The sequence below is a fragment of the Haplochromis burtoni genome, unplaced genomic scaffold, assembly GCF_018398535.1.
Source record: "Haplochromis burtoni strain Fernald_Lab_line unplaced genomic scaffold, NCSU_Asbu1 Contig_76, whole genome shotgun sequence".
Taxonomy (NCBI): Eukaryota; Metazoa; Chordata; class Actinopteri; order Cichliformes; family Cichlidae; genus Haplochromis; species Haplochromis burtoni.
Genome location: NW_024582437.1, coordinates 1,707,739 through 1,733,229, shown reverse-complemented (window position 1 = coordinate 1,733,229; position 25,491 = coordinate 1,707,739). Strand labels below are relative to the sequence as shown.

Sequence of the window (25,491 nt, the reverse complement as noted above, 5' to 3'; positions counted from 1 at the left end):
TTTGCAATAAATTCTTCATTAATTCAATTCTAATTTGCCTCTGGTTCCTATTTCTACTATTGATAGTTCCACTTCTTAATACCTCGGATAAGGGGGGTAGAAAATCATTCCAATAACTCAGTGGAGGCTGTGAGCAGCAGATAGGATCTAAATATTACCAATGCCAAAAGAAGTGTGAAGTCTGATGAACATTTCAAAAGAACAATTCTTTATGGATCAGCTAAATCTTTTCCACTTTTTAATTAAAAGTAAAGAAAATAGAAGTTAATTATCCTGTAAAGATTAGCTGGTGGGCATCTTTCTGTAAATTAGTTCTAATTAAAAGGAAATTGTCAAATGACATTCAAAGCACTGTCCTTTAAAACACAGACCGAGATGGGCTTTTTCTCCCCCTCCTCCTCCTCCTCCTCCCCTTCCTCCCCCACTCTGCCTCCCTCCTAATTCTTGATCTGGCCATGTGAAGCTTCTTGCTGGAAGATTAGGATTCTGCCAGTGCTTCAGACAGCACACACACACACACACACACACACAAAGGCACACACACACACACACACACATACTTTGTGCTCCCTGGATAGCAGGCCTCTAGCACACTGTGAAATACTACTGCATCAATGAGGAGCTAGGTTGCTGGAGATAAATACTCCTCATTGATAAATGATTGCACTGATTAGCTTGCTTGGAAACAGGCGTAAACTCTTACACTGTATCGGGTTGATATTGGGTTCTAGTAAATTATCAGGCGCTAGCCACCGTCCAGCCCAGTGTAAAAATGGCCAATTTACAGATTTATAGTGATGCAAAAGTTTCCCATATTACCATCAGAGGGATCGAGACATGAACAGCCTCATATATCCAATAGAAGACCAGAAAATTGTGAGAAAAAAGCCTCGACAAAAAGTTTCCCATATACAAAGTGCAATCCAAAACATTTTTATTTACTATAATATAAAGTCTCCAAATCTTCCAACTGTAAAAATATTGAATGTTTTCATTTTTCAAAACAGTTACATTCCTTCTCTGATCTAGATCACCAGCATCACTATCAGAGCCCCATCTTCCATGTTTCTTCTCTGCCACCGACATAAAAGTGCGCAAACATGTGCACAGAAACGCCACTTAACCAAACCTCCGCTATCATCGCTTCACAAATAAATGATAAATCAATCTCCTGGGGTACATATGTGTGTATGTGCGCGTGTACTGTAGCTTTCATCTGATTTCATGTGGATTTCATCATTCATTGTCTGGGCTCGGCTGTTGCTCCTCATGCGCTCGCTGCATTGTATCAAACCGGGGGGGATTCCAGCATACAGTCCGACAGCAAAGAGGGAGGAAAACAGCGCTGAAGCCCCTCCATCTGCTCCGGCTAATGATGATGCTCTCCTTGGCCTGGAGCAGAACTGTGTGAGGGAGATTTACACCCATAATACCCCCGAGGGCTCTGGAGCCGCCACCGCACTCCAAAACACCGTCACTCCATCACTTTCTATATGATAGCTGGCAGAGCAGGTAACAATGGACCAGCAACAATGTCTTTTTGTATTACTGACAAGTGCCTTATTTGGTTGACATAACCTGCCTCTGTGTCTGCGAAGTGGCACTGAGCACACAGGAAAATGGATGACAGCTACACCATTGAGACATTGTGCACTTGCAACAATCACACCACACTATGTTTCTTACAAAAAAAGAAGAACGTAGCAGCGTGTGTGATATGAGGCAGGCAAGACCAGCGCTGACTGAGGGAGCGGTGGCTGTCTTTACGAAACTCTAATTGGAGAGATGGCAGTAAGGGAAATCAGGCATCACAGTGAGGTAAACTGAACAGAGCTGCCTTTTTCCATTTACTCTATTATAAAGGTTTATAAGTTGTAATTGGCCTTCAATTTGGGAGCTTCAGACCCACTATAAACCCCTGTGTGGGCCTAGCCCTGACATCTATCTCCTAAAACAAGTGAGTTAAATGGTGAGAGGCAGAAAGAACGACTACGTGCGAGTGTGTGTTTGTCAGACTGAGAGAGAGAGGGAGAAGTGGAGCGCTGCACTCCTCAGGGATTGTGTTCACACACAGTAAATGGAAGTGGCACAGCTCTGACCTTTGAGCCGCAGCGTACGAGCAAAGTGAAGGCGCTGTCAAAATATTGCTTCAGAAATGACAATCCACCTCGCCAGTCCCGAGCCTTGACATGGCAGGCAAGTGGAGAGGCGTAACCTGCTGATCCCAACATTACAAATGAGGGGATTATCATGACAACAAACCGCAGCTCGACACACTGCATACCCTAAAGATATTCTAGCGTTGCCCCTTATTATCAGCAAAGTCCCACACAGATAGCCAGAGATGACACTCGGGGCAGGCACCCAAAAAAATCGTCACGTGTCAGGATCCCCCCCCCCACCCCCTCCCATAAATAAAATTTCAAATCGGGCTTTTGCAAAATGACTTCCTCCCATCGGCATCGGCTTGGCTGCCTCGATATTAAACTTAGACTTTCCTAACTTTGGAATTTGGCAGGAGAGCAAGTTCTTTGCATCTTCATTTACACCCGTGTAATACTCGAGTCCACGGAGAATAACTCAATCGTAAAGAATAGCAAAATATCACAAGCAAATTACGAGTGCTCTGAGAGGAAGCTTGGGAGGAACAAAGACAGGCAGCCATAATTATATCTTGGCGTGTATAGCATGTCAATGGGCCACCTTTCGTTCTGGAGGCCATTCCCCTGGGCCCCTCAGGCATCAAAATGATGTCCAAATTATTTTGTGCTCTATTGCAGGATCGCGTGATTATCATATTTACTGCGGGTGCATTATGACAACATCGATGTTTACACCTGTCTCCGTGAGAAGGCAAGGTTTACACTCTGTAATTTAGCAAATGTACAGTATGCATATGAGCTTGTTGGCAGGGATTTAAATTAGGTCAGAAATGGAATACATCAATAGCAACCCATATGTGCATCTTTCTCTTTCTTTTCCCCCCTCGTCCCTCCCCTCCCCAGCCTTCTTTGCTCAGAAGCTTGGCGATGAAGCAGCTTGACGACTGCAGAAGTGTGATATGTGCAAATCACATTTGCAGATGAGCTTGAAACTCCCTTTTAATATTCAGATATCAGACATTCTGCACTGAGAAGCCCGCTAAGACGCGATTCGGGGGAGAAAAGCGAGATCCGCGTCATTAAGGGAATCGTTAGAGGCTCGGTTTACGTTTTACATATTTCACAAAAATGTACAACCAAGTAAAAACATCACCAGTTATCTGCGATAACAATGCAAATTTTTGTCAGAGAGCACATGAAGATTCTGTCAAAATCCAAAGTCGCTCAGGTCTTTCTTTTCTTTTTTTCTCCCCCCCCCCTTCCTCTCTGGCTTAACACCCCTCAGCTTATTGGCGCTTTGATTTCTTTCATATTTTTTTTCCCCGAGAAGTCACACAGGCTGGTGGAGTCAAAGACGGTGAAAGGTATGTTTGCCACGAGGCACGGGAACACGTGTCCCCACAGCCTGCCAATAGCTCATCAAACACACAGGCCCGTGGATGGATGCGAGCCCGGCTGGCGTTTAGGACGTCTGAACAGCATCAGCTCTGCCATACAAACCAACCGCCGACTCCTGTTTGCTCGCTTCAGTCAAACCCACTGGAGAGCAGCCTCGTTCCCTGACCGCTCCCTCCACGCAATCGCACGGCGGCGACAACAACGCCACAGCAAGGCTGCGTTTCTTCTCTCCTACCTGCTCCTTTGTGGCATACTGTAGTGCCCTCGATGGCAATTTCGCTACTTTGCACATCCTCAACTTTTTCCCAACCGGATGACAGAACGTAGCCCCTGCAATTCCACCCCCTCCCCACCCTCTTACCTCCTTCATTTCCCCATGTCTTTAGCCCTGCGCCAAATTTGTCTCTGTGCCATTTTAATTACAGCCAAGGCAATCTTTATGGTGGTATTCTGCAAGAACACCAATCTGCAAAAAAGGTGATAAGTAGAACCGCCACCCAGCTTTGGTATCAGTAATAAACAGACACTTAATTGAATAATTTGACCTAAGAGGCTGATCCTGGGAAATAGCATGTTGGAAAAATTATTTTGAATATTGAAGACAAGTTCAGTGTTTTGCATGACGCCTGCAGTGGGGAGGTTGGGGGGGGCACAGTGGTTTTGGCCGGATGCCCGCACAACTCACCAATGTGGGACATGGTAAGTCTTTGCGGAACAGATAAGTGAGCCTTTGGTATCCTGGAAGCACTCAGATGTGTGTGTGTTTTGGAAATAGCGGTGTTGGTGTTGGTGGGGGTGACACGTGTGCACACGAGCCCCGCGTGCAGGCGTGTGCGTGCATGTGTCCGATATGTATGAGACGGTTTTGGGGTAGGGGGAGGAGGTGGGGGTGAGGAGTGTGAAGTGTGCCCACTCGAGGTCTGTCTCTAGCTAGCAGCCACATGGGCACATCCTCTGTGCCCCCACCCCCCAACCCATACCTTCCCCACACACACACACACGCGCACACACACACACACACAAAAACACACACAGAGCAGCTTTCCGCAGAGCCTTAGAGACAATGACTCGCGGCACCTTCCTGTTTAAGGATAGCTGTCAGAGGATGATGGCTCCGATTCAACACTGCAGCAGGTTTGCACTGAGCTCCCTGATAAAACGAAAAAAGCAAAAGCCTCCACTCTCCTCTCTCTCTTGCTCTCTTTCTGTCTCTCCCCCCTCTCCATCCGTGTGTGTCTCTCTCTCTCTCCATCACTCTCCCTCTCCCTCCACAGTTCAGCACTGATTTGACTGCTAGCATAATTTTGCAGAGGAGACTATTTGCAGATGCAGCAGAGTTATCAATCCGAACAGACACACAATCCGGGTCCAATGTCACTTCTCCTCATTATGTTAATGGTTAATACATGCAAATGAAAACATTCCGGCAATTTGATTTCTTTGAAGATAGTTTGCATATTGTCTTAGCCATAATGATGGTACACTTTCTCCCCAGCTTCGATTTATGCAAGGCTAGTTAGTTCATTTTTATCAGCTCTGAGTTCATTTCTAGGGCTACTGGAATGTGTTTTCCCCTTCCCCTCACTATTTAACTAATTAGGATTCAGGTACCATAAGCAGATTTTTCACGCTATTGGTGTTTTTCTTAATTAAGAAACAAATGAATTCTCCCCAGCAAAATAGATGGAACAACGGGATAGGGTGCCAGGGGCCAGATGCGGCGCTTCTTAATTAGAAGTCACTCCATTGTCTGAGGTTTTTTAATGAAGCCCCAATCTAAATGGATATCAAAAAAGCTTCTAGTGGAGAGAAAAAACACACACACACACACACACCGGCCATTTAAAATAATAAGGAAATAAAGATAATGAAAGACAAAAGATATGTACTGGCAGCCCCGGCTCACACCTCCAGTTCAGTGCATGCAGTGCTCTCGTCACCTCTGGATGAGCCCTATTAAAACGGCTCGATCCCTCGTCGGCCTCTGCCTGCCTCGCAGCCATGTCTAATGTTCTGCCAAGCCAACAGTGAAACAGTCTCGTTTCAACTTCTCATCAAAGGTGGAAGTTTCATTACCCCGTGGATGGTTATCAACTAACTATTTCTGAAAACTGTTGCAGCTGTCAACTTCCTGTCTTGGCTTGAAAAGCAGCGGCAGCCAGTGGAATCCATGTTTATCACATCAGTGTCATTCATGATAGGCTGATGCTCAGCGCAGGCAGGGCCCACGCAACATTTCCAATTAGCTGGAACAAATTGTCACCTGAACACAACGTGTAGGGCGGAAATGGTGGCACACAATTAGATTTGAGCACCTAAGATTTAAAAGCAGTGCAGGTGGAACAAAGGGAAAAAGTTTCTATTTTCAAGTTAATCCCCAGCAGGATGGGTTTTCTTTAATTTCTTGCGATGCCCCATCGTTTCTGTAAGCTTCAGTGATACCGCTGCACTGGTGACTGAAGGCGATAACATCGGGCTGTTTTTGACTGAAATAAACCCCGTAGCATGCCCATATGTGCTGCCAACCCCATCAGTTCTTCTTCAGACAGCATGGCTTAGGAGCTCCCAGAGGATGGGCCAGTGCCCACTGATATGGTCCCAGCAACCGTCTTGTCCGGGCCAAGTATCCGCGCGCCCAGGGGCTGTGCCATCAATGCCATGACTTGTGCCAGACTGGATCCCACCCAGCAATCCATTTCAAAGGCTTTTTTTTATGGATCAGGTATGCAGTGTGATTTTCCTTTCCCTTTGTAATGTGCCGTGTCAAAGGCGAGCTAGACTGACTTTAAAGTCATATACTAGTTTTTTTTCTGCCTTTCATTTGGGAAGGAGACATAATTGATTTCTGACTTTCCAAATGTCAAGTTGGAAGAGATTAGAAGAAAAAAAAGAGCAAAGTCCGAAAATCAATCTGCAATATGGTCACGTTGATTTGGAAGGTATTTGCTGTTTAGTGCTTTTATTTACAGTAGAACTTTAAATCAGTGGCGAGCAAACGCTTGGAAATCGAGATCATCTAAATAATTCCCAGGGGAATTCAACATTCACGAAGGCAAACCTTATTGAGAAGTAAATGAAAACGTCATCGCTTCATCGTGCAGAATACAATTTACTGATTGATTTCTCCGGGTTTACGGGGCTGAAAACAGATTATTTCTTTAAAGAAGCAACTTTTCTAATAAAGAAAAGTCACTTTAAAAAAAAACCACCGCTGTTTATCCACAAATTACCATAATCCTCTGGATGCTCACTCGTGTGCTCTCTCTCATTTAGAGCATTACTTGTTTATTTATATCTGTGAAAGAGATTAGAGGGGAAGATTACTTAGCACAGACAAACGGAAAAGCGATCAAAGACCGCAGGATAATGTAAGTCTTTCAGTGATTGCTCAGCTCTTTTCAAATCTACCGCTGGTGTATTAGAACAATGCGAGTGGCTGCGCTCCATACAGTGTGACAACAATAATACGAAATCCTCGGGGAGTGAACTGCATGTAAACACCGCTGATCGGCACACAGCACACTGGCACAAAGTGTCCTCTAATGCAGCAAAAATGAGCTTTGATCCTGACGAGGACACAGCAAAGGAGCAATCAGTTCAGTCAGATGACATCACTTGTTAGACATAAATGTGCTTTGAGTATCTGCACAAAGCAAAGTGTTTCACAGCCCACTCTCTTCCTTCATTTTTTTTAGAAGCTCAACTAGGCAACATCAGACCTGAGTAAACAAGCAACATTATGTCCTTCTGATTAGCCCAAGAAAAAAGTGGACACGAATATGACACTCTCTCATCCAGATGATTTATGAAGTATGCTATGACAGCTGAATAGACCTTTTTTTTTTTGCTTGTTTGTCTGTGCCTCACACATTTAGAGGAACCACTGGTCCAAGCCAATTATCAATGGCAAGGCAGAAGGAACCCTGTCACTCAGACACATGTGAAAAATGAAGGTGGGAGGACGCAGAAAAATCGACAACATCTGGATCTTAAAAAAGCAAACATGCATATAACCACAGCTAACAGCATCAGGCTAGTTCTCACACACACACACACACACAAAACTTTGCATGTGGGTATTTATTTGCAGCTGCAAATGAAGGGATGGATCTCAGGACCAGTTGGCTAATTATTTATCCTGCTAGTTTTATGGCTCTCATTAATTTCCCTCCTCTCTCTCTTTACCTTCCATTGAAAGTCTGAAGTCAACCTGCATCTGGTGCTGATAACGCCGGGGGTCTCAGCAGCCTCGCAGACTCCCCCCTCTAACCCACCCACACACACCTCCACTGGAGAGAAGGAGCGGCTTTCATACACGCAACCGCTGGATAATGCCATTAGAAATAGCACTCTGTGCTTCAAATCCACAAAGGATGTAATTTCTCAAGCAGGAAAACAGTATGTACAGTGTACTGGAAATGAACTGCTCCTCTAAATTCTGCGGCTTAATGGCAGAGCATAGAGGGAGCTTGATTAAGGGGAAGCACAGGAGAAGAAGCATAGATTGAGCACCAGATGCTGGTGCTTCCATAGTGATTGACTATTAACAGCTGTCAATAAACGATTGGTCAGATGTTTTATTTGTTACATGTTCTTCCTCCTTCATCAAATTGGAAAAAGGAGGACCCTGAACTGGATAAGCAGAAGACAGTGGATGCATGGATGGATGCTGTGCCCAGGGTAAAAAAAAAGACAAGGGGGGGAAGACTTCTTAACACAAACGTGTTTGCATTCCTGGCGCTGTCTGGACTTTCCTCTTTTCTCTATCTGTCAAACCCTCTGCTCAGTCTCTCTAACTTTCTTTTCTTTGGTGGTTGAGAGTTATGACAGAGATTGGCCCGTTCTGGTTTCTTTGGTGAGATCACACCCCAGCAGGTCTGAGCTGAGGCTATCTGCCACTCCCTAATAGGCCAGTCTGGCTTCCCTGCACCATCCAACTCCCCCCCCCACCCCCCACCCCTTTCACTGCCCGTCTCCTCCTCCTCCTCCTCCTGCTCCGCCACCATCACCTGTAGCTGTCCATCACATTCTCCCCCAGCACAACAATGAGCCCTTCATATGCAAGGACCTCATCATCAATCCACCAGCGAACCAAACGCCCAATTTGAGCCATTTCTTCCAAGAAGTGAACTGATAGAGACTCCATACTGGTCACACTTTCAAAAGCAACAGAGAGACACAGTGGGCGAGAATTGCTGAAAAGCAAATATTGTCGACTTCTGCTGACTTCAAACGGCAGTCAGATGGCAGAGACTACCTAGGCAGTAAAGAAGTTGCATTACACACAACACAAGAGAAAGGGCCTAAAGAACTCTTGGTGATTCCTTTCATGTTTGTCTTTACAGGCAACCCAGAGCATTCATTTCTCTTCTTCTGTGCGAAGAAAAGTAAACACGGCCCTCTCTGCGGGCTCATGAAATTGAACAGTTCTGAGCGTTAACGGCCGGCCCTTTCTTTCTTCTGTTTTAGAATTAGATGTGTTAGCTCCACCGCAGCTTTTGGCATATTCTATATGTTTGTTTTTTTCCTTAAAAAGCTTCAAATATAAATTTGCATTTCATTCATGATACATATTTCATGCTAAATCTGTCACCATTCATGTTCCCTTCCAGTAAACTCTGTTTGAAGTTTTCAAACTGAACTTTTCTCAGACAGTTCAAGAGACACATGCAGGTCAGCAAATCAATGCACCAGCACGCACACACGCACATGCAAACACAACACACACTAAATTTAATGGGAGAGAAAACTTAACCCAGTTAAGTTCTGTTTGAGTCTCCACAATGCCCCGGTGATGCTCTCTTGCACTGTTATTGGACTATCAGTGCTCAGGGGTCACGGGCCTGGGCAGTCAAGATAAAAGAGACCCTGATGAAATGAACCGTGTGGGAGCAACGAGGGCTGCTCTCTGCTGATGGAAGAAACCCAGTCACTCTGAGAGGTGAGACTGTAGCAGTGTGGTATTGACCCGAGTGACCTGGCTCACTGCTTGAACTCCAGCACACTTCGCAGCAAGACAATGGGCTTCTCCTGATGTTGGCGGCTGGCAGCCAAAGCTAATAATTATTGTAACAGCAGCTCTCTACAAACACAAATAAAGTCACTTCTTTGCATTGAAATGACTAAATTTAACCAGTTACATGATTAAATAAAAATTCTGAAAATTTGTACCAAAGCAAACATCTCCTGTGGTGGAACACAGCTAACCTTTACTCAGACTGCAGTGGCTATTATTAGCATGCCAGCCTTCCTCTCTATAGCATCACACTTAAACCTCCAGTTACTTGATAAGCACAGCGACTCACTGTTAAAGAAACTGTGCCATCCCAATATGTTTGTGCTGATGAACACAACGTCCAGCTCACGTGGTACTGCTCAGGGTGATATAAAACCACAGTGTAATGATTTTTAAAATCCCCACTTTCTGTTCGAGTTTGACTTCTAATAGCAGCTTTATTATTCCTGATTGCATTTTAATGCAAGACTGTATACAATGTATCTTCCTCCATTGTGAAATTAAACATATTTTGAAGTTACTTTCAAAATTAGACCCATTTTCATTTGACAAGGAAGGTTTCTGCAGTTATGTTGTCTAAAGCTGTTTCACCACCGGTGTGTAAACAATGTAGGGCCTAATAGGAGGGGGAAAAGAGGATAATCAACTTATAGCTGAATCCAGTTTGTTTATGCTGTAAAGTCAAAATACACACAGGCAGTTCTGATGAAGTGATGTTTTCTGGTCTTGTCAGACAGCCATCCCTCCCTGAGTCTGGTTCTGTGGGATGTTTATTCTTGTTAAAACGGAGTTTTTCCTTCCCACTGTCACCAAGTGCTTCCTCATAAGGGGCTGTCTATATGCTGGGGTTTTCTCTGTATTACTATAGGGGCTTTACATTACAATATGAAGCGACTGCTGTTATGATTTTGTGCTATATATATAAAATTGAGTTAAATTGAACTGAACAGAAAAGTTTCTGAAAACTACCTTTATAATGGATTTGTGTAAAATGTGAATTCTTCTTCCACCTTGTCAGCAGACAACATGTGAGCAAATCTCTGCACCAGTGCAGCACCTACCCACCATAGCTTTCTACATTCCTTGAAATATTCAGGCAAAGTTGGAAACTGACAAAAATAAGGAGAGTTTTCAATATTCCTCCACATATGATTGAGCCGATGACACAAATCGTTATTTACCACTTTCACATCAGAGACATGCACTGTATCGCTATCATTGAGCTGGTCAATATACATCACTTCGCCCCAAAGGATTACACCTCTTATCTGAAATGATATTCAATAAAGTGTAACTGCAAGAAATACCGAGTGGAGTGTTCTTGCTTGGATCTGGCTTATGCTGTGAAAAAAAATAACACTTTATTGGAATTAAGATCCAAGTCAAGATTACCTGAAGAAACAGCAGTTAGATTTCTGTTCCAGTGCCACGTCCTACACTTTATTCTCAGCTGCCTGGGGACTAGACCACAGTGTACCATTCCCCACGAGCCATGGGGGTGTAATAGAATGCCTTTATGAAATATATAGCGACGCCCCAGCACCTTCAGATCATAGCATGGGCTAAAGCATTTGGTGAGACTAGCTGGAGAGTCTGTGAGTGTGTGAGGCAGAGAGAGGGGGTAAACTAGGTGTTGTTGGCGCCTAACTAATACAGTCTTCCAAAAAAAAACCCTGCAGCCCAAAAAGCCAGTGAGGCGATGGCAAAACTTTCCCTGTAAAAACTCTAATATCATCAAGGTGCACAGAATGATACCACTCACTAATTTGTGAAGCCTAATTAGCTGCTGCAACTTCCCTCCTACTGCTGTGCCATCCATTTAGGGCTTCTAGCAAAGCGGCCATCAATAACTACAGTGAGATGAAGTTAACTCCAGTATGTTCGACTTGGGCTGGAACAGTAGGAGGGAGGTTTCTTCTCTTACATACTCATCTTTTTATAGCTTACATGCAGCAGCTGTCATTAGATTTTCCTTGTACTTGCTGTATATAAAGAGGCTTTTAAAGTCGAATTTACTGCAATAACTCCTGTCATTGTGCAGTCTCTTTTCATTTTTAGTGTTTTGTTTTTCTCTGACATGAAAACCCACAGACACAGACACACACGCGTGCTCACACAACCCTCACCCCCACATGGCCAAGCCCCAGCTCTGCACTGTATAGCTTTTCTTTTGAATTTGATAAAGGCTTCATCGAGTGTGGTTAGAGCACTTGGGCTGAGGATCTGATGACAATTGTGGGGGTCTGTCACACAAAAAGCACACACACTGTAAGTACATTCTAATTAGCTGATGTATGCAGGACCTCATCCACATTGGAGGGGTATCAAAAAGCAATCAACGCCCCATCCCTGATGAGCTCAGAGAAACACAGAGATCCACATTGTCTATGGAAAGATGATGCGTGGCTGGACCTCCGCTTGGCTTTCCAAAACCACCATAATGCCATGCAATCATAAGACATTATGCACAGATCTGAACCCCAAAGTCACAGGATAGAGGAAAAAAATGAGTAAAGGGAATATTGAGTTCATAATTCAAAAGCCTGATTATGATGGGCGCTCTTGTGAAAAGCTGGTGCTGAGAGCCAGAAGTGGGAGAATTGGCCTGTGAGTGCCACAAAATGTGGTTATAAATGCAGAGGAGAAGCATGTTTAAAAAACTGTCATGATCAAGAGCAATACAGCACCAGATAGCATAGAAATCAGCAGAGTTAAGATGACAACTAGTTGCCATGGAAAACTGAAAGAAAAAAAAAAAAAATTAAGTCAGCGGCAGAGAGTATGGGGACAATTCTGAAAGTGATTCTTCTCAGTGGAGGGAAATCAAATAGAAATACAATATCAGCCACAGCAGAACTGTACCTTATCAGCATGAAAATGGTGAAAAAAAATGGAATATCCTAAACATATGATCTAGGATTCTGTCAGCCATTCATAATCTAATTTGACCCCAGGCCGTGCGGCCAATTCGTTTCAGTAAAGACCATAGGTGTTTTAGCTGCAGGCTCCGACGGAGAGAGGCATGTGTGTCGCACAAAGACCATCGGTTAGCGACGTACCGAAAGGGACTCTGTATCACCATCTTATCTTCAAAGGACTGGGCAGGGGCTCAGGGGAGCTGTGCCACCACCTCGCCTCCACACAGACACACACAGAGGGGGGATTTGGACCTGCAAGCAGGAACCAGAGATCTCTCGGCCGGCACCCAGGCCTGGACCCTCCTCCAACTCGCCCGCGGAGAACAGGCAGGGTTCCTGCACACGCGGCACGACATCAGTGAGCTGATCCCCCCCCCCCAGCACCACCACCACCAGCCTCCTCTTCCTCCTCCTCCTCATCCCCACCAAACCCACCCGCAAAACCCCCTCCGCCGACTGCCTGCCCATTTGCTTCCTGGCCTCAGCTTGACGGAGGGGATGGGATCTGAACTCAACTTAGACACAGAGTTTCCACATTTCACAGATGGCTGGGAGAGGCTTTGCATGGAGGTGAGGAAACAGAGAGGGAGAAAAGAGAGAGTGAGAGAGAGAGAGAGAGAGAGTCTCGGCGGCGAAGCGGGGCCGATTTCACACCGCGGTAGAGTGCGCTAAAGCAGGCCGCCGTTAATCCACTCACTGAAGGGAAGGCCTGGAGCTATTCCGCCGCCCGACCGCCATCTCCCTCCACAAAGCCATAAATGGTGCATTATACAACTGGGCTTCAGAGACACTGCTGATATGCTGATAGGTGGCAGACAAAGACCAAAGCAACCACAGGAGCGGAGCCACATGCAGGACTGAGGGGCCTTAGTGCCGGAGCAGAACAGCACACACGTATTCCGCCATGGTCTCTCAAACACTGTACCTGCTGAGGTGTGCACGGTTAAGAGCGCTATATCTGTACTGCAGATCAGAGTTAGTTCAACCTCTGGATTCAGGCCTCGAGACAGAGACGGACATGCACTAACACTCCTCCCTCTTCTTCTGCTCTCCATCAAAATAGCCCCCCACCCCACCCCTTCTTTATCCCTACTGTGAATTCATATCTGTAAAGTTACCAAATGTCTTGAAGATGAGCCTTTGAGCTTATGAAAGGCAATCATTCGGAATGAAAAGAGACAGGAAATATATAAACATGGGGGAATTTAAATAAATTGCCACAAAGAAGAATCACGGAGAGGGCAGCGAATTATGTAACGATAAGACAGCCACCAGCCTAAGCCACAAAATGAGATGTTTTACATGAAACGAACAGCGGTCTAGATTAGAGAGCCATCCTGTTTAGACATGAAGCCAATTGGGTTGATATCACATGTAGAGAAAATTTGAAAGATAAGTGGGAACTATGAGAATTGTTATAATCCAACTGTAACAAAAAGCTGAAGTATATTGGCTTTTCGCCCCAGAAGCACTGCACGATAAACATCTGCGATGAAAGAAGTTCATTACTTGTGCGCTGTGAAATGTAACATGCTGTATTATGAGTCTATGCCAACCTACAGCAAGGCAGCCTCTAAATGAAGCCTCAGCCATTTAATGGACATCATTAGGTGAAAACATATAAGAGATAATTATGGTAATTACAAATCCCTTTTATTCACCCTGAGTCTTTGACAAGAAGGTTGTCATATCAACCACTTCAAACAAACAAAGAGTTGTTGTCTCTTCCCCTAAATGATGTCCGGTTCCATTTGGATGGGAATTGTCTTCGGATTATCCTTTTTTTATTGTTTGGTTAGTGGCTCTGAATGGGCCCCGCGTTTCTTTCAGTGAAAACTTGATTAAAACAAGTGATTCACAATAGTAGAATTTGACTTGCATTTGCATAGCCACTTCATTACAAGTGAGACCTTGATCTTGAAAGCAGACCCACACAAAGCTAATGGACATGTCTGTTATGACTATTAGAGAAGGGCCCTCGCAGGAACTGAGGCCTCCTATTAAATATCACAGACATCACCGAGGGCTCCCAACTCCCGCCTTATTAAATTTCAGCTCGGTAACAATGGCTAAAAGGAAGAAGATGACAAACACTGGCGATATTACGGCCTATTCTGGGTTTGTCTTGGTTAAATCTGATCCAAGTGTTACTGTTCTTTTGCCGCAAAGGGGTCAACTCCAGAGCAACCCGAGTGATATGTGATCTAAACAGCAAGAGCGGATGAAATATTGGATGGAACATCTTTAGATGTGTCTGAGAATGAGGTTGGGGTAGGGGGTTGGTTTGGGAGGGGGGTAGTGAAAGACTTGGGTGTTTATTTACAATATGCATCCAATCATCCTTTGTCACCGTTCCATGTTCGCCTTTTTCCCCCCCGAAACCACAAAGAAGAACACTCGCCGGCGATTCCATTTTTGGCCTCTTTGCTATACAAACTGGTAATATGGTGCCACCTTATCAGATCCCGCTTACAATAACAGATTCACTTCGAGTCAAAGCTGTTGTTTAACTTATTCAATCCCATGGAAAAATTCAGTTCAAACAAGTCAGGAGACATGTGCCAGTCCACAGCAGTTGATGATGTCAACGGGTCTCTGCTAGTACCAGATTCCTCCAGCACTTTCAATCATTCCTTGTGAGATTACTGGCAATAGGATATTACTGTACAAACTACGACCATGTGTCCTGCTGCCACAAAGCTTAGCAACATATTACAGTTTGTCAAAGCAAGCTATTGCAAGGGAGAGATAGATACAGAGAGGAGGAGAGAAGCCATTGACCTTTGTGTCCTTCATATTTGCCTAGCTTCCCCTCAACCCCAATCTTAAGAGTGAAATCATCTGATCCCAAAACTAACTGTCAACTGGCTTGTGATGGTGGCAAAGCCAGCAGACATCAATCAATCAGATTTTCTCCTCGTCTATCACAGGAGGATTTTTTTTCTCCTTCCCTGTTTTGCTGGAGCTTATCATCTGACCCAGTTGTTATCCTGTTTCTGAAGCTTAAAAAAACTTGATTATGGTCAAATGTATGTCTCAGAGATTCACAGACACATCCCAGAAGCAAGGAGGGAAAAAAAATATATTATCGCCACAGAAATGAACACAGGATGTAATGATTGTAGCTTTTCAAAATGAGCCTCTTAATTCGACACTCATGCTGGAAATAAGGAGTTTGAGGCAGTTATCTTTGGTTTTCAGGGATGCGTGATTGTGTGAACCCGAGATAAAAATCCAATCTGATATCATAAGACAAAAAAGGCATTTGAGTTGGCTACAGCACTTGCTCAGTGTCAACAGTTTTTAGTAATTACTAGATAAGCGCTCTCTGAAATACACAGAAAAAGAAAATTGGCTGATTGTGAAATAATAGCAGCTGCATTTCTCTCTGGGTGTTTACTCTGTCACTTTCACAAAGCCTGCTTTGAAGATAATAAGAGACGCGCATTTTGCGGCGTGGCGTCCCTTCCGTCACTGGCCGGTGTCGTGCGGCCTCGCTCTTAAAACTGATTTTACAGTAAAACGCGATCGATCGTCATCAACCTGCTCCAGCCGCAGCGTATCGCCCCGTCCTGCCCGCTTCTGCTGCGGCGCTCCCCGCTAATCACACGCCGGCAGATGCGGCCCTCTGATCACATGATGTGTAAGCTGCGCTGTCAACAGCTTTAACCAGCTTTGCGATGGTGCAAATCAAAACACAGCCTCTTTAAAGTATTAACATGTTTTGAAGTTTGCTTTATATTTTCAGCATATTTGACACAAATTGTTTATCTATTTACAAAGCTTTGTCATTAGCGATTTTCCACCGAACCCTTAAGATGCTGCGCGTCTTGTGCCGTCCGTCTGGGGGAAAATGCTGATGTACAAATTGAACTGAAAAGCTTGTTACTTAATCCCCTGTTGCCACCTATCCCTTAACTATACAGCCTGGTGCATTTCAACCCGATGCAAAGTTCTGCATCGCACTAACCCCCCTCCTTCGCTTCTTTTCCCAACACATCCCCGGTAATTCCTGCCAAGCTAGAGATTTAGACTGAACAGCTATTAGGGTGTCACTTTCTGGTGTGCCAGCTACTATCCTTCTCTGGAAATGGTGTTCACCAAATCATCCCCTTTCATTATGCGCTCTCTTTTCTCTTTCTCTTTGTTTAATTCTTTTTACCCCCTTTTTGTTTTAATTAAATCACCATTCATTTATGTTTTATTTCCTGAAAGAATTTTTTTGTTACATAATGGCAAGTCAAACTCACAGCTTTGGCTAATAATTTTACTGTATATTGCTGACGACATGCTGTGACAATGCCTGCTGCAAAAAAAGAGTGAGTCACATTTCCAAGCGCACTCTCTTTCCCTTCCCTCATCCAAGATTCAGTCAAAAACCCAGCTATCAATTTTGACATATTCCATGAAAATGTTTTGATTCGCTGTAGCTAATTAAATTGAAACAAACAAAAAGAATCTTAATAGACACATAAAAGTTATTTATGTGCCCGGAATTGAAGACTGACAGGTTTCCACCCTTGGACTTTATTTCTCGCATGTGGCAAGAAGGCAAGTTCCTGCTGCTGTGGCAGAGTTGCTTCTCTTCCAGCTCTGGAGATGTCAAAGCATCACATGAATGTGACGAACCCAATATCCATATCAATGGTACATCAAAACCTCGGCACGGCGCAAAAATAACTGCGATACCTCAGAAGCAACCTCGGAAATCCCCTTAATTGAGCAGTATCTTCATTCCTGATCCATGTGCATCACCAAGGTGAAAAGGGACCGTGCAAGTTAAATGAAAGAAGAATTCATGATGTGTGGCGGCCTCTCTTACTCACCCTGGCTATTTCCCCTCTTGGCTGGGGCCAAATGGAGAATGTTAAATGAGGCAATTGTGTCCTGGAGGCAAAAAAAGAGGAAGAAAAAAAAAAAGCAAGAAGCAGACAGTGCCCCTGCTCTCTGCTCCAACCCTGAGGAGCATTTTGCAGCATGATGAGGTACATCCAAGCACCCAAGCTGTCGCTACCTAAATAGCTCAAGCCAGACCTAACTTCCTATACAAACAAGGCCACTCAAGTCTCCGCAGTCTGTATGTACACTGCAAATGTCTAACCAGGCTCGTACTTCACTGCAGGTTGAAAATAATGTTAAGGTCCTTACTGGAAAAATATGAACCAAGATAAAATATTGCAGATTTCAGGTAAGACCCTCAGACAAGCTCAAGCTGACTCGGTTACTCGTTACTATCCACATTACATCCAAAACACATGTTACAATGTGTCCTATAATGTAGGCAACATTAAAGCATCACATGCTTAAAAAAAGGAAAAAGAAAGTTCCACCCTCCCCGTCTGACAGATAGTAAACACATTCTTACACAAGGATCCATGAGTAAAACATAAAGTATGGAACAACCATGTAGAACAATTCCTGAAAATATTGCTTCTTCAAAGATTATAATACTTCTTCCTCTACTGGTTATGGCCTAATCTACATAACTTCTCAGTCTTTCCAGTGGAAACAGAAGAAAATGGCAGTCACAAAAAGTACACATTTACATCCTCATAAGTCCTGTTTTGGCTGCACCAACAATCTAAAATCAAAAATTGTTCACATGACAGAGAAAGTCTGAAACTATTCACTATTCACATTTGAGAATATTTTGAGAACGTTCATATTTTATCTGAACAAATGCTCTTAAGACTAAATCAGTCATCAACACCGCTTCACTAATACAGCTTTACATTATTGCAATATAATGAGCCTCACATACAGCAATTTCCCCAAAACACACTGTATGCTGAGGCCTGTAGAAACACCAGGATGTGGAGTGAGATCTGTTAGCATTCTGCGGTCGTGGCTGCAGGAAACTGATCTCCGCTGCAGTCCCACACTGTCAGCTATACAGACATACTCCACGGTGACACCTCTGATAATCAAAGCTTTGTCTGGGTCTTAAAAGGACGTACTTGAACAACAGCGAGACCAGAGGCCCTCTTTGCTGTAATGGCCTTTGGACATCAATATTTAAATCTTACATCTCTGTTGTGATTAGAATGCTGCCTTTCTCTTGTTGTTGTTGGGGTTTTTTCACCACCCTCTCTCCTGAAACAAAAAGGCGGTGGTGAAAAGGGAAAAAAAAAAAAGAAGAAGCTTAAATCGATGATCTTTGAGTCTAAACTAGATTCCTGAGCAGTTTGCCACTCTCAGCAGCAAGATAAGATAAACTCTCTTTGACCTAAGAGATGAAGTTGCCATGACGATCAGGGAGTCCACTTTCTCTATTGATATTTTGCTGATGTAACAACAAATGGAACTAGATCCTGCTCTTGATAATGGTGATTAATTAATACCAATATTGATCCCTACAAGGTAGAGACAAGGCTATTAACTTAAAGCAGGCTGAAAGTCAATTGTTACCCGAGGGCTCAGTGGGCATCATTGATATAAAATCTAAATAACCGGAGAGCAACACGGTTAAGGAGTGAAATGTGAAATTAAAAGAAAAAAAGGAAATCCAAGAACGGCAGGAGCGTTAGTGCAACGTGGTTCCGATTTGGACATTTCTAAAATTAACGTCTCGCTCACATCAGGGACCGTCAGTTTGCCTGGATAAAAACACAATGGTGACAGTTTGAACCAGTGCTTATTGGAATAATAGCAGTGGAATTCAGGAAAGAGGAAGATAAAGAGGAAACTGTGTGAGGAAGTGACCTCCACCTTCGCAGCAACCCTGCCCACATTTCACACTGCTGTCCAGGCACCGCGGGCTACAGCCACAGAGACGGCAGGATTAGGCACCGGCAGTCCATCGGCTGCCAGCCCCGGCTCATCCGACACATCACAGGGCAATGCTTTCAACATAAAGGAAGCTGCTACGCGTTCCTCTCCCTGTAGCCGTAGCATAAGCAGCAACAGCAGTGCTGTGAGCACAAAGACTTTCTCGAGCTACAAGAAGCAATTTTACTTTAGAGACAATGAGTGCGGGGAGAGAGAAAAAAAAGCATTAAAAGGAGATGACATTCATCTGCATTGTTGTTTTGTGTCAAAAGTGAGGAGGCAATTGGGGATCCTTCAGCTAAGACGAGGCAACGGCGCAAGCTGTTATTGGCAGGGAACAGATGTTTGAGGGAAAGTTGGCATTCAACAACCATTCTTCTTCTGACAGAAATCAACAAGAGAAACACGAGAGACACGCCGTGATTGTCACCCAATGAAAGGGAGACCCTTAAATATACAGGGAGGCTGGCATGCAAACATTTTTTGATTTTTACACCCCCAAAACATCTGACTGCTAGAGCTGCCAGCATTTGCGGGCCAAGGGTGAAAATGCAGCGTATACTACAACTTCCACAGCTTTCCATATACAAGAAAGCAAAGCTGAGCTCAGTTGTGGGAAATATGGATGAGGAGTCTGTACTAGTGCGAGAGAGACAGAAAAAAAAGCAACCCAAATACATCAAGCTAACAGCTCCAATCCTTCTGCTAGAGCGCGTAACCACATGCTCGTCAAGCATACTGTACATGCACCGATGTATACACAAGCAAACATACACACATACGCATAAATCCAGATACAGGATGTTGGCAGACAATTCAGTAAACACTCCCCTTATCCCTTACTAGTGTAATCTGCCTCTGATAAATGCCCCTCAAAGATAGAAATGTCACCTGATATGATAAACAGCATGCTGACGTTACATAAAGTGGCCTTATGCTAAGGAGTTGGAGAGATTAACTGTAGAGCAGAGATGGGAAAAAATGCTTTCTGTGATAAAAAGCAGACTGCTAGCTCTAGCAGAGAACCTGTGGTTCAGTTTCAAGCCGACTAGCTGAGAAAAGCAGGCGTTATGTTAAGAGTACTCCAAAAAGCTCTGTGCACAGTGTGTTGGATTTGCAGTAAGTTAAAGGTCAGGAACAATTGCAACCAAATTGCACACAAGCGGGTAAATGAAATATGTTTCGTCTCACAGCTCAGAAAAATGACAAATACGCTATATCAGTAAGACAATGCATGGAAGAAAATAGGCCAGGAGAGCAATATGTAGCACTGCATCACTAATCCCTATTCCAACTTTATCCATGAGGAATTATGGGTAAAAAGAAAAACAAAAGAGGAAAAAAGAAAAATATATTACAACCATTATTGCAGAGTGCAGCTTTATGGGTGTAAGATTACTATCGCATGAGTAGATTAAGCATCATGACAGTATAACATAGTGGTAAGCTCTGGGGACTTGTGCACTTGCCACTCAGGTGCTATACAAGCTTACAGTAATCACTACAGTACGGTGCTTCATTCTGGTCGTGTGCTGAGCAAAAGAGCACAGAGGGAAGGCAACATGAATTCTCAGACGGTCCATACAGAGGAAGACAGCAGTAAAAAGGGAGAACACTAAGTCAGTTTAATAAGCACATTTGACATTAGATGTCCACGCGTGGCCTCAGAGGGTGCTTCAATATGTTCCCATAAACAGTGGTTGGAGGCACGCTCCCTACATCATCCAGATTCCTCTTTAACGCCGTGAAACTTTGGGGGGCAATTTTACAGAAAAATTACTCTGAGGGGGCCTGGTTTCAATTCAGCCTCTTCATATCTTTCCTTCCTATTAAGCATCAAAATGTTTCTCCTCTCACTACGAATAGAGGTATGGACACCACCGGCAGCCGGGGAGAGCTGAGGGTGGGGGGATGTTGGAGAGGAGGAGGAGGAAGACATAGAGGGAAAAGGAGGGAGGGAGAAGAGAGGACAGAGGAAGAAGCTTGGTGGAATTCACACATCATATTACAGCAGCTAATCGCAATCCGCAGAGCATCAGCGATATTTTCATCATTCCTGTCATATTCTCCTGACCCGCCTCGGAACGACTAACAATCCGGGCAATTTATTGGCATATTGGCACGGGGTGATAAGGCTAAAAACAACAGCAGCTAGCAGCTGGCCCCAGGAGATGAGCTGATAACATTGATATGTGCTCCCACACAAAACACCTTCACCACTATCTCCTCTTTCTATCAAACTATTATTACAATAAAAGTATAGAGGCCTTTTTTTCCTCTTTCTTGGAAAGCCAACAAGGGGAGGGGGATACAGAAAGAGGAATATATATATATATAAATCAGATGTAACATTTCAGAGAAAAAAAACAAGAGGAGAAAATACATAATTTATCACTGTATTATCGGGATATCCAGGCAGCCTAATCAAGGAGCACTGAGTGACTATTTTTTGCCTTATCATCCAAAGTGGTGGAAACGGAGAAGGAATTATCAGCCAGCTGCAGATTGCTGGGCTGGAATTTTAATGGTAATAATCGGGTTTCTGATGGTATATCTTCTCTGCTTATCTTTCCCATTATCTGGCCTTATCTCCCCAGTCATCGGAGCAAATTAATGGTGCTCTTTCAGCATCGCCTTTTTATCACCGCTCAGAGAGCACCCAAGGGGAAAGAATAAGCAAAATATTAAAATACTGCATAAATCACAATTTTAGATAACAGTCCAATGTATGCAGGAAGGGGGTGGGTGGGTAGGTGGTGTGTGTGTGTGTGTGTGTGTGGAGGGGGGGGTACTGCGCCCAACAACCTTTTTGTCCTTTAGAATGACTGTCTGTGCTGACTTTCCGTGCAGTGCCTCCTCGGCCTTTTTTTTTTTTCCCAGAGTTCCCGCGGTGGGAGAGAGGATCTAGGCTCCTCGTGACCTTTTCTGCTTTCAAACCAAAAGCTTGATTATACGCCTGCACTCTGGCTCCATATTAACAAGATCTTACACATGACATACTAATTCGCCCAAAAAAAAAGAAAAGAAAAAAAAGGCCAGGTCACAGTGACGAAAGCGGAACACACTTGGCGTTTGGGCTTCCTTCGCTCGACAACAAAAAAACATTCGGATGCCACGATGGGATTGGTCCAAAAACTGAGTGGGCCAGTCACGTCACACGCTGTCGTGCCTCTTTGTTGATTTGAAATGGTTCTGGTTAATTTTTTTATGTTGATTTTTTATTTTGTGGCGCATGCCGACAAAAACACAACCACCACCACTGCGATGTTGAAGACAGTTTGAAAATGTAAATGATGTCACTGCAAAATGCTTATTTTCCATGGAAAGTTAATGATATAGCGAAGCTGATGTATTCTGAACATTAAAGAGGAGAAACTAGGTCCATACGTCAAAACAATTAAAAGAACACACTTTAAAGTACAAACTGAAATATTTAACACGTTAAACTGGTCAATTTTTCATTAACTGATGTGACGTAAGTGTTCAGGAATTAAATGAACAATCCAGAATTAGAGTTGCTTATAAATCCCAGATCCCTTTGTCTATTTTTTAATATATGTTTTAATTTATTTTTGCATTTAACCCAAAAATATTTAAAAGGTCAACAGAAAACAAGACGACACAAAATCTCTTCTGTTGCTGAATCTGTGTTGTACAAATGTCAGAAAACGCTCGTGTATACCAACAGGCACATGCCCTCATGAATTCATGCATATGAGCTCTGTCTTCTCTGTCTTACACACACACACACAAACACACACACACTTACATATGGGCACACAACCATTGTTTCTTATAGTCTAACCGTCGACAAAACAGTATCCTACTTCCATGTTACAAACTACAGCATGTAGTCTGCTGCCATTTCAACAGCAGCATACACTGGAGAAATTGAACACACACACACACACCACTGTATTTCACAGGTGAACATGTGTTTAAGCCCATGTACCCGCCTGTGTGTGTGTGTGTGTGTGTGTGTGTGTGTGTGTGTGTGTGTGTGTGTGTGTGTGTGTGTATAAATGGATGATTTCAGGCGCTTTAAAATCATCTAAGAAATTCAGAAAATATATGACAGAAAACTCTTAATTAAAAATATCTTAAATAGCTAAAATTACACATTGTAAATACGACACACTTTTCAAAATTCATGCAGGCCATGAAGTTCCACAGCGCTATTAAAATCCCCTCAGGTAAATGCAAACACAAATAAAAGCTGTACACAATTTCATCAAAAGCTGAAATGTGTGTAAAGCACGCTGCACACTTTCCTCAGAGCAAAGAAAACAGTTCTGTTTGGTTAAAACAGAAAGTTGCTCTTTTGCAGCACTGCCACAATGCACACTTATCAATACTGCTGGCTGATATCTAAGTCTGACAATTTATTTACACACACCTGCAAATAAATGTGTGTGACAAGTGCACATTTTTTTTTTTTTTTAAATATGAAGAATGTATATGAATATGAAGTAAACTTGTTAATATATATATATATATATATTATATATATTATATTAATATATATATTTAGTAATGCAATTCAAAAGCATTTTGGCCTTTTACACCAGTCTGGTGGTGCACCTTCATTCTTTCTGGCCTATAATTTTGAATTACTAAAGCTTAGGAGAGTCTCAACATTTAGCCAAAGTGATGCACACACATTTCTTGAGTAGGGGGCTGAATAACGGGATGCAATAACATCAAGCAGTTAACTCAATTTTTCTACAACTTTGCTTTGCAAGCGCTGAAACTTTTCGGCGAGAAGCAAACCGTTGGTTTGGGATTGGAAATCATCTCCTCTGAAAAAAACTAACAATAAAAAACACACACACACACACACAGCGGAGGGAGACCGGAGCGTATGGACCGTGACAAGGCAACACATGGGTGTCGATAGTTGAGCGCTGCTGAATCAGCTCCAGTGTGGTCACTATCACAGCGATATTCTGCGAAGTCTAATAAGCCCGGAGACGCGCCGTGGCGGCTGCAGCACACCGGAGAGAGGGAAGGAAATAAAAAGAAACTTACGTTTGATCTGCCTGGGGTTGCTCTGCTTCCTTCGGGACATGCCTGCTGTGCGGCTGGTCAGTGAATCCAGGTGTAGTGCTGACAGATCGATAGGTTTTGGTTCATCCAAGCAGCCGGTTTGGAATTTTTTTCTTTTTGTCTGATGGAAATTTAGAAAGAAAAAAAAGAAGAAGAAGAAGAAGAAGCAGAAGGGGGGCACCAGTACTTTTTACGCACAAGTCTATCGTTCCGTCTGTCTTTCCTTTATCTTTCTCGTCTCTCTGGCTCTGGCTTTCTCTCTCTCTCTCTCTCTCACACACACACACCCTCCCTCTCTCTCTCGCTCCCCTCTCTCTCGCTCTCTCTCTTTCTCAGCACCGTTCTCCGTGATGAGGCTGCGCTTCGCCGCGATCCGCACGGACTGACTGGGGAGGTGAAAGCGTGTTCGCGCTTTTGTTTGAAGATAAGGTTTGTTCCTCCCCGGGTACCGTAGCCGCGGCTTCGTGAACTTCACTTGATCCACAATTACTTTAACTTCCCCTTATTAATTAGCGTCACCGTTAATTAGCGCCCTGCTTTTTGTTTTGGTTTTTTAAGGGGGTAAATAAAAATCAGAGATGGAGACAAGCGGGGCTCCGGTCCCCTCCACAGTGTGGCTTTACAGGTTCAAATATAAGCAAAACACTAATCATTTGATTCAGACAAACACAATTTTTACCGCTTTATCTGAAGGAGGACATTTCTGTTACTTACCGCTTTACACGAGCTTTATTTAAGTGCCCTTTATCCTTTTTTTTTTTTTACATTTCTTTTGGTCATCTTAAAGACTGACACTCTAAAGATTATTTTTAGGGGAGAGCCATGCATTTATAATTTAATAATGAGCCTGAAACACACCAGGGTTAACTCCGACTCAGTTTGGCCGCTCATTCTCCCATGATGCACTTGGATGCTCTGACCTTAATATGTTGACCTTTTGGCCAAGAGTTTAAAGAAGTTACATGCAGTGCAGTTTTTGTTTGTTTGGGTTTTTTAACACACTTATATTTGTTATCAAAATTGCTAAACAACATATGAAGTGCTCGTGGTGAATTACTTAAAAAAAATATAAGCAACTTTTTTCAATTATTTTTTTTCTTTTCTTTTTTTTATTGTAAATATATTCAAATGGACTCTGGAACAGAGCTCCCCCACTGATAAATAAACAGTTGATAAACTGTCAATCAGAATGTGAGCGGCTTCTCATGCCTACAATTACTCTACCTGTTTGAGAGAAGAAGAA

The 25,491-nt window shown here is 43.5% G+C and overlaps 1 protein-coding gene across 2 annotated transcripts in view; it reads right to left on the bottom strand.

The window, feature by feature from the left end:
* The window catches only part of zfpm2a (zinc finger protein, FOG family member 2a), a 120,060-nt gene extending 95,416 nt beyond the window's left edge, over window positions 1-24,644 (bottom strand). For both annotated transcript variants that reach the window (XM_005924246.2, XM_005924247.2), the window contains exon 1: window positions 24,231-24,644. In XM_005924246.2, the coding sequence (XP_005924308.1) occupies window positions 24,231-24,270 (40 nt within the window). In that variant the 5' untranslated portion in view covers window positions 24,271-24,644. The remainder of the gene's footprint in view (window positions 1-24,230) is intronic.
* Window positions 24,645-25,491: the final 847 nt, after the last annotated feature.